The 10,437-nt window shown below is 43.1% G+C and overlaps 1 protein-coding gene across 2 annotated transcripts in view; it reads right to left on the reverse strand.

Moving 5' to 3' along the window:
• prim2 (DNA primase subunit 2) overlaps positions 1 to 8,604 on the reverse strand; it is a 147,308-nt gene extending 138,704 nt beyond the window's left edge. The window contains exons 1-3 of one of the 2 annotated variants that reach the window (XM_084320995.1): positions 8,563 to 8,604; positions 6,825 to 6,977; positions 6,585 to 6,697 (exon numbers count right to left, since the gene is read on the reverse strand). In XM_084320995.1, the coding sequence (XP_084177121.1) occupies positions 6,585 to 6,697; positions 6,825 to 6,972 (261 nt within the window). In that variant the 5' untranslated portion in view covers positions 6,973 to 6,977; positions 8,563 to 8,604. Of the gene's footprint in view, positions 1 to 6,584; positions 6,698 to 6,824; positions 6,978 to 7,847; positions 7,945 to 8,562 lie in introns of those variants that run through there. The other variant, XM_084320994.1, reaches the window with a different exon arrangement.
• Between the last annotated feature and the right edge of the window lie 1,833 nt (positions 8,605 to 10,437).

Consider the following 10,437-nt stretch of genomic DNA (forward strand, 5'->3'; position numbering starts at 1 on the left):
AGCCTCCAAAAAGCAGACAGACTCTACATTAAAGGTTTGACAAAGTGTACCATTTCAACGACTTTTGCCAACTGTGTTTGAAAAAAATAAAAGCACCGGCGTTTTATGTTTATGTGATATAGAATGAGCCTGAGTAAGTGAAATTAAATGACACGACATACCGTCACCCCGACTGTGATATGTAGCTAGCGTAGCGTTAACCCTAACCTGTTTATATCTCCTCACTGTTAAATTGGAATATTGGAACCTATTCAACTCGATCGAATGACTGGATGGTTCTTAGGGTTCCTCAGATTTGTTCTGAGCTAGGGAAGTCAGCCTTTTCCTTTGATGCCTCTAACTCATGGAATGTCCTTCAACTCACGCTAAAATTGGAGGTTCTCCCTTCCCTTGGAATGTTTAAATGTATGATTTCAGACCATTGTGTGACTACCTGTAACTGTTTTAGTTGATATTTTAAAATTATTTTTAAACGTTTTTAATTTGTTTTACTCTGGTGTTTAAATTTCTGTGAATATTGTTTTTATTATGTACTGTACAATCGTCGTTTCTGTAAATGAGGGAAACCTCAGATGCTTACGATTTTAAATAAAGGTTGAAATGAAATATTACAGCTGGTACATCGAACTAAATGTATGGCGAGGGTATAGTATAGTCTGCAGTCTTTGTCAAGGAAACTATAAAAGAAGGAAGGCTCACGACATCAGAATACCAGTGTTCTATACCAAGGAAACTATAAAAGAAGGAAGGCTCACGACATCAGAATACCAGTGTTCTATACCAAGGAAACTATAAAAGAAGGAAGGCTCACGACATCAGAATACCAGTGTTCTATACCAAGGAAACTATAAAAGAAGGAATGGTCATCACGTCAGAATACCAGTGTTCTATACCAAGGAAACTATAAAAGGAAGGCTCACGACATCAGAATACCAGTGTTCTATACCAAGGAAACTATAAAAGAAGGAAGGCTCACGACATCAAGAATACCAGTGTTCTATACCAAGGAAACTATAAAAGAAGGAAGGCTCACGACATCAGAATACCAGTGTTCTATACCAAGGAAACTATAAAAGAAGGAAGGCTCACGACATCAGAATACCAGTGTTCTATACCAAGGAAACTATAAAAGAAGGAAGGCTCACGACATCAGAATACCAGCGTTCTATACCAAGGAAACTATAAAAGAAGGAATGGTCATCATCACGTCAGAATACCAGTGTTCTATACCAACTTTACTTACTTACTTACGCCTGCTACCCCTTCTGGGGCATAGGCCGTCAACAAGTGATCTCCAAGCATCTCTGTCTTGAGCTGTTCTCTCCAGTTGGTTCCAGGTCATCTTCATGGTCTTGGTGTCTGCCTCCAGGTCTCTGCGCCAGGTGTTTCTCGGGCGGCCCCTTTTCCGCTTGCCCTGCGGGTTCCATGTTAGGGCTTGTCTGGTGATGGTACTTGCGGGCTTTCGCAGGGTGTGGCCTATCCAGCGCCATCTGCGTTTCTTAATTTCTTCTTCTGCTGGCAGCTGGTTTGTTCTCTGCCAGAGTTCGCAGTTGCTGATGGTGTCTGGCCATCGGATGTTGATGATCTTCCGCAGGCAGCTGTTAATGAAGACCTGCACTTTCCTGATGGTTGCAGCTGTAGTTCTCCACGTCTCTGCTCCATATAATAGGACTGCCTTGACGTTGGTGTTAAAGAATCTGACTTTGGTGTTGGAAGTCAGTTCTTTTGAGCTCCAGATGTTCCGTAATTGCACGAATGCTGTACGTGCTTTCCTTATTCGTGCTCTAATGTCAGCATCTGTGCCGCCCTGCTTGTCAATAACACTGCCAAGGTAGGTAAAGGCTTCAACTTCTTCCAAAGCCTCGCCATCCAGCATGATTGTGTTGGTGTTGTTTGCTGCATTGGTCTTGAGGATCTTAGTCTTGCCTTTGTGGATGTTGAGTCCCACTTGCGCGGAAGTGGATGCCACGTTGTTGGTCTTCTCCTGCATCTGTTGTTGGGTGTGCGACAGTAGTGCCAAATCGTCAGCATAGTCCAAGTCGTCAAGTTGCGTCCAAGGTGTCCACTGAATCCCGTACCTTCTCTGTGCTGTGGAGGTCTTCATTATCCAGTCAATGGCCAGCAGGAAGAGGAAGGGCGAGAGCAGACAACCTTGTCTGACCCCGGTCTTCATTTGGAATGCCTCTGTGAGCTGCCCTCCGTGGACCACCTTGCATGTCAGTCCCTCATAGGAGTTCCTGATGATGGAAACAATCTTGGTCGGCACCCCGTAATGTCGGAGAAGCTTCCAGAGGGTCTCTCTGTCTAGGCTGTCAAAGGCTTTCTCATAGTCCACAAAATTTATGTACAGGGGCGAGTTCCACTCTATCGACTGCTCCACGATGATGCGCAGCACTGCAATTTGGTCTGTGCAGGATCGGTCCTTGCGGAAACCAGCTTGCTCATCGCGGAGTTGTCCATCGATGAGGTCCTTCATCCTGTTCAAGATTACTCTGTTAAAAACTTTCCCTGGCACTGATAGCAGTGTGATCCCTCTGTAATTTGCGCAATTGCTAAGGTCGCCTTTCTTTGGGATCTTGATGAGATAGCCCTCTTTCCAATCTCCTGGCACGTCTTCTTCCTCCCATATCTTCATGAAGAGTGGGTGGAGCATCTTCACCGTGGTTTCTATATCTGACTTCAGTGCCTCCGCAGGGATGTTGTCTGGTCCTGCAGCCTTTCCGTTCCTCAGCTGCTTGATAGCCTTCCTAATTTCTTCCCTGGTTGGTGCGTTGCAGGCTATGGGTAGGTCTGTGTCAGCCTGTGCGATGTCTGGTGGGTTCTGTGGTGCTGGCCGGTTTAGAAGTTCTTCAAAATACTCCATCCATCTGTTCTTTTGTTGCTCCTCTCCCGTTGTTATCGGTCTTCCCTCTTTGTCCTTCACAGGTCGTTCTGGTTTGCTGTACTTTCCTGCCAGCTTCTTGGTGATGTTGTACAGTTCTCTCATATTCCCCTCTCTTGCTGCTTGCTCTGCCTCTGTTGCCAGGTCATCCATATACCTTCGCTTGTCTGCTCTGATGCTCTTCTTTACTAGCTTGTTTCCTTCTGCATACCTTTCTTGTGCCTTGGCCTTCTCTGCTCTTGTCCGGCTGTTGTTCACTGCCGCCTTCTTCTCCCTCCTCTCTTGGATCTTTCGCAGACTGTCCCCTGAGATCCACTCCTTGTGCTGGTGCTTCTTGGGGCCAAGAACTTCCTGGCAGGTAGACGTTACTGCCTCTTTTATCTCCTTCCAACTGTTCTCCAGGGTGCACTCGTCCTCTTCCAACAGCTCCTGTAAAACTTGGAACTTGTTGCTGAGTGTTACTCTGAACTCTTCCAGCTTACTGGCGTCTCTCAAGGAAGCTGTGTTGTACCTGTGTCGTGTTGTATGTGCCGACATCCAGTTCTTTCTCAGCTTCAGCTTCAGGCTGGCTACGACAAGGTGGTGGTCTGAAGCCACATCTGCTCCTCTCTTTACTCTTATATCCTGCATGGACCTCCTGAATTTCTTGCTGATACAGACATGGTCAATCTGGTTCTCGGTTATGTGGTCTGGCGATACCCAAGTGGCCTTGTGGATGTTCTTATGGGGAAAAACACTGCCGCCAATGACCAAGTTGTTCATAGCGCACAGGTCCGCCAGCCTCTCCCCATTTTCATTCATGGCCCCCAATCCGTGTCTTCCCATTATATCTTCGTACCCCCTGTTGTCACTTCCGATCTTGGCATTAAGGTCTCCCATCAGGATTGTGATGTCTCTCTCTGGGTGCTTTTCTATAATGGACTGCAGTCTGTTGTAGAACTGGTCTTTGTCTGCTTCCTCGCTGTCATTGGTAGGAGCGTAGCACTGTATGATGTTCATATTGATCCTCTTCTTCTTGGTTCGAAAGGATGCGGTGATGATCCTTGGACCATGGGCTTCCCATCCTATGAGCGCCGTCTGTGCTGTTTTAGATAGCATCAGTGCTACTCCTTGGGTGTGGGAGGCATTGTCCTCTTCGTGTCCGGAGTACAGCAGTAACTCTCCTGAGGCCAGTCGTTTCTGTCCGGACTGTGTCCATCTTGTCTCACTTATTCCGAGCAGCGTGAGATTATAGTTCCTCATCACTGCTGCTACTTGAAATGTCTTACCCATCTCATACATGGTTCTCACGTTCCACGTACCGATATGGGCAGCCCTGGACGAAAGAAGGGTGATCGGCCGTGTGGCTTCCAGAGACTTCTGGCTTTCACCACATGGTGTCATAGACCTTCTTATCGAAGACCCTTCTCTTCCCTGGGCCAAGGTGTTGATGTCTTGTTTTTCTCTTGTTGGCGTTTCTGTAACAATATAGTGTTTTACAGGGTGGGGATGTTAGCCCCTCGCCCAACCCCCTGGAGGGCTTTTGGAGTTGGCTTGTTAGTCCTCTTCCCACGCCTATTGTCTTCCAGGTGATGGATTGCAGCCTCATACCACGTGAGGCCAGACAGGCTGAGGGTTGTGTACAAGCTGTCTCGGCACGTCAAGCCCAACCAACTCCTGCTACTGTGTATTGAAAGCTGCACTAGGCAAGCTAACCCTACCAGCAACGCAAGACAGCGTTCTATACCAAGGAAACTATAAAAGAAGGAAGGCTCACGACATCAGAATACCAGTGTTCTATACCAAGGAAACTATAAAAGAAGGAAGGCTCACGACATCAAGAATACCAGTGTTCTATACCAAGGAAACTATAAAAGAAGGAAGGCTCACGACATCAGAATACCAGTGTTCTATACCAAGGAAACTATAAAAGAAGGAAGGCTCACGACATCAGAATACCAGTGTTCTATACCAAGGAAACTATAAAAGAAGGAAGGCTCACGACATCAGAATACCAGTGTTCTATTCCAAGGAAACTATAAAAGAAGGAAGGCTCACTACATCAGAATACCAGTGTTCTATAGGCCAGTGGTTCCCAAAGTCGGGGTCGCGACCCAAAGGTGGGCCGCGAGCAGCCATGGGTGGGCCGCGAGATGATTTAAAAAAAATTAAAAAAAAAAAAAAATAATAATTTGTCAGGCCACTGAACTTAGAAGCAGGCCAGGACAGTGTTTCTAGTTGTATTCTAAAATTCTATTCTATTGTATTCTAAAATGTGACTATATGGTTTTATATTAACTTAATAAATAAACAAAAACAAAAAAATCTACTTATTTCAACGAACATTTCAAACTAAATAACAGATTATGCACATAAAACGCTGAAAACAACCGAAGCAACAATAGTATTTTAATGAGGCTATTATTATTATCATTATTATTTTGCAACAAGTTAGCCCTCTCATAAATAGCACATATAAATGAATAACTAACTTGAACTAACTTAATAGGATTGAAGTGATATTTGGCTTAAAAAATCGGTCGCCTGGCAAAAAGAAAAAAAGCCTCACGATGTGCATTGGGCCGCGGCTCTCTGACGCCTTATTTTCTGGGTCCTGGCCTGAAACGTTTGGGAACCCCTGATCTATACCAAGGAAACTATAAAAGGAGGAATGGTCATCACGTCAGAATACCAGTGTTCTATGCTCCGCTTGGTGCCAGTTCTATTGAAGGCTGTATTCAAATGATATACAACCTATCTGAGGAAATACACATCAACCAATATATCAATAGTTAGCTACCGTAGTTAACAATGCAACAGATTGTTGATGATTCCGACAGCCGAGCTAATAACCGGTTTAAAATAACACACACCAGGTGATGGCGACACCATTTAATTCAATGTTGGCCGAGCTGAAAGTTCCCACACTTGAATGTGCTACACGGTGACATAATAATGACCCTTCCTTCTTTTATAGTTTCCTTGGTCTTTGTCGCGCTGTCCCTGTGTGCAGTGTGTCCTGTTGTCATTGGACTGTGTTAGGGCTGGGCGATTAATCGATATTATCGATTAATTCGAATGAATTGATTTAGGACAATTTTGAACAATTTTTTTTTAATTAAATCTTTTTATTTTTTTAGTCACCTTTTATTTTACAAAAAGTGATGTTTGGTGAAAGTTAGATTTGCACTTTATTAATCCCAATAAAATATCCCAAATTCATTCTTGTTTGATGATCAAGAGGCACCTTTTATTTGTTTTAAGTGAAGTTTGGTGAAAAAGCAAGTTGTTGCACTACTACGGTATTAATCCAAATAGGGACATTCATCTTTGTTTGATACTTTTTTTGTGTCAAATAAAAACAAAAGGTTATTTGAATGATTTCCTTGGCGTTTCTAGTTTTCAAGAGAAAAAAATCGATTAAAATCGTAAATCGGATTAAAAAAATAATAATTTGGGATTTTATTTTTAGCCCATATCGCCCAGCCCTAGACGGTGTGTGTCTGTCAAACTGTAAAATCTGGAAGTTGCTGAACGTGTGCACAGTTGTCGCAAATAAAGATACAAATTCCTGTATAATTCAATAGTGTTTTGATCCAATGGCCCCAAACCGATGTCCCTAAGTCTATAGTGGTCAGTATTGGTCTGTACTCGTCGATTGCTGAATGTTTAAAACATGGAATTGGTTATGAAATGTGATGTAAACCTGTATTATTATACTCACAGCCTCGGTTCTGTAGGGGAAATTCAAACTGTTGAACTCATAGTCCAGTTTCTTCTGGTAGTCCTCACTTGTTTTCACATAACTCACTCCCAAATTCGCCACCGTCTTCAACACTGCAGCGATCACGAGACAAAATCAGCATTGTGAACACAAGAGCAAAGTTGACCGATTCAATGGATCATTGTCTACAAAGGACATCAGACTCTAGTTGTATAGAACATATTCAACCAAGGGCCTTACGTTTCAGTCTTTCCACGGCGAATGTCTCGAACTCAGAGAGCGCAATGTTTTCAAGAGGAGGCTGCCCGTAGAACTGTAGACAATGTCCATAGAGCTGTGACTGAGGGTTGGCTATAAGCTTCCTCCTCCTGTTGCCGTAGAACTGCATGGTGCCTAAAGGTAAAGAAGAAACACACCCGGTTAGCAGGGCTGCATCTTGCCAGTCTGTCATTAGACTAAATAGATGTCAGGGTCACAGTCCACTAACAGCCTGTCTGTGGTCAGTCGTTTTTAAAAGGATTTCTTATTTTTCTGGTGTGGAGGATGACAAACCCTGGCATCACACACAATACATTCACAAACATGGTTTGAATGGGTCCCAGTGGGTGATTGTTTCATTTGCTGAAGGCCAATAATGAGGGAGTCACATATTTTACACATATAAGAGACCGTTTAGCCTAATTAGCTGAAAAAAAGGGACACCATAGTAGCCCATGTGCTGCACACGGCAGCATCACACCTGGACAAGAGGCAGGGGAACTATGTGAGAATGCTATTTATTGACTATAGCTCAGCAGTCAATACCATAGTCCCCTCCAAGCTCGTAGTCAAGCTCAGAGACCTGGGCTTGAACTACGACCTCTGCCAAACTGGGTCTTGGACTTCCTGACAAGAAGACCCCAAGTGGTGAGAGCAGGCAAGTGCACCTCCTCATCCATCCATCACTCTCAACACAGGTCCCGCCCAGGGCTGTGTTCCGAGCCCCCTCCTCTACTCGCTGTACACACATGACTGTGTGGCAAAGCAAAACAGCAACACAATCATCAAGTTTGCTGACGACACAGTAGTGGTGGGCCTGATCTCTGCGAACGACGAGAGGTAGAGAACCTGGCGCTGTGGTGCCGGGAGAACAGCCTCTCCCTGAACATCAGCCAAACTAAAGAGATGATTGTGGATTTTAGGAGGTCGGGGGCCAAGGAACTACAGCCCCCTCAGCATCGACGGGGCACCGGTCGAGACGAGAGAGTGAACAGTTTTAAGTACCTCGGAGTCCACATATCCGAGGACTTGACAACATGGACCACACACATTGACAGTGTAGTGAAGAAGGCACGGCAACGCCTCTACTTCCTCAGGCGCCTAAGGAAGTTCAAAGTGAGTCAGAAGATCCTTAAGAACTTCTACTTGTGCACAATAGAGAGCATGCTGACTGGTAACATCACCTCCTGGTTTGGGAATAGCACTGCACACGACCGAAGCAGACTACAAAGAGTGACACGTTCAGCCGAACACACAATTGGAGGGGGGCTTCCCACTCTCCAGGACATTTATACATGGGTGCAATACAGTACAGCTCAATACACACAATTGTTAAGGGGAAGCAGACCAGAGAAAGACTTTCATCTTGTTTACATCAGGGTCCCCCATTTTCAATTCATCATAACATATATGACATACATGACATACAGATAGACAGCAAGGTAACGTTAGCTAACCTAGACGACCAAATGATATACAACGTATTTTAATGAATTAATGAATGAATGAATGAATGAAAACTTTATTAACAGATTGCAGAATGGGTACAGTACAGTACAGCTCATGACAATATGCAGACCAGAGAAAGACGTTTGTCTTGTTTACATCAGGGTCCCCCGTTTTCAATTCATAGTGACTCATAGTAATCACGTATATTTCATCAATACACGTATGCATTGTTGTTATTTAACTACTTTAAATGAGACAATGTTAACGTTACCGATGTGCTGCTAGGTGCGTCCTCCTCTCTGTTGAATCCCGCCAAACGCCAGTGACAGTGTGCGTTCGTCAACAAACGCGGGTAAATGACGTAGATACCTACGTAACAAGCGAAAAGCAACCAATCGAGTGCGTGCCCGATATCCGGGGGGCGCTCGTTTAGTTCCCCGGACTGTACCGCTACTGGTCGCCTGAGTGTGTGTGAATGAATGAATGAATGAATGAATGAAAACTTTATTTAATAGATTGCAGAATGGGTACAATACAGTACGGCTCACACAATTGTTAAGGGGATGCAGACCAGAGAAAGACTTTCGTCTTGTTTACATCAGGGTCCTGCAATTTTCAATTAATAGTGACATTTATGACATACATGACATACATGACATTTATGGCATAGGGACATACATCGACATACAGGTATATAGTACTGTTACATTTGTGACATATATGATATGCAAATATACAGTGTCCCCGTTTACAACGTAAAGAAATAATATATTCACCATCGTGTTCTATACATGTCAAAACATTTGACACAATCTCCCCGTCCTCGCCACCCATATATTATATATAGTGACTGAATCCTGTCGTTTTACTGTCTGTCCTCTGCGGCTGTGTACAATTGACCTGATATATGATTAATTGAAAATGGGGGACCCTGATGTAAACAAGACGAAAGTATTGAGCTGTACTGTACTGTACCCATTCTGCAATCTGTTAATAAACTTTTCAATCAATCAATCAATCACAATGGAAATAAGCTCTGAGCTTTTTTGTGTTTCATCCTTGGCAGTATATCCCGACTGTGCTCTTCTGTCACATGTTTATTTTTTATATTGTCAAATAAAGTCATTCATTCATTCATTCAATCACAATTTTCAATCAATCAATCAATCAATCAATCACCTGGCGCTGTTGTGCTCTGCTCTCCAACATATAAACGCACCCAGCAGTGTCTGATCCCAGGAGTTCAAAACTTGTAATCCTGATTGATTGATTGATTGATTGATTGATTGATTGATTGATTGATTGATTGATTGATTGATTGACATTTTTTATTAACAGATTGCAGAATGGGTACAACAATACAGTACGGCTCAATACACACAATTGTTAAGGGGACGCAGACCAGAGAAAGACTTTCGTCTTGTTTACATCAGGGTCCCCCCATTTTCAATTCATAATGAGTTGAAATGAATTAATCCAAATCTGATCCGATCAGATAGGGATTAAAAGTTTTGAACTCCTGGGGTGGGTAGTTCTTATCAATCTCACGGAGATAAAACTGGGAACGAGGTCAGGTGGGTAGTCAGACTTTAGATTTGAGCAACACAGGGGTCAGTGTCTGGGGGAAGAAAAGAAAAAACACTAAATATCATATTCGCTAACTTGTAGTTGATGTTGCTTTTGTTGTTTCATAGAAGCAGCATATATTTGTATATTTGCATATCATATATGTCACAAATGTAACTATATACCTGTATGTCATGTATATGTCCCTATGCCATAAATGTCATGATGTCACATGTATGTTGTGTCATAAATGTGACACTATGAATTGAAAATGGGGGACCCTGATGTAAACAAGACAAACGTCTTTCTTGATTGATTGATTGATTAATTGATTGAAAACTTTATTAACAGATTGCAGAATGGGTACAATACAGTACAGCTCAATACACACAATTGCAGACCAGAGAAAGACTTTTGTCTTGTTTACATCAGGGTCCACCATTTTCAATTCATCATAACATAATATATGACACACACGACATACAGATAGACAGTACTGCTACATCTATACATTTATGACGTACCAGATTTGCAAATAAAGTACTGTTTGTGATACAAAAAGAGTCTAGAAAATGTAACC

This window comes from Notolepis coatsorum, assembly GCF_963971535.1.
Source record: "Notolepis coatsorum genome assembly, chromosome: 9".
NCBI lineage: Eukaryota > Metazoa > Chordata > Actinopteri > Aulopiformes > Paralepididae > Notolepis > Notolepis coatsorum.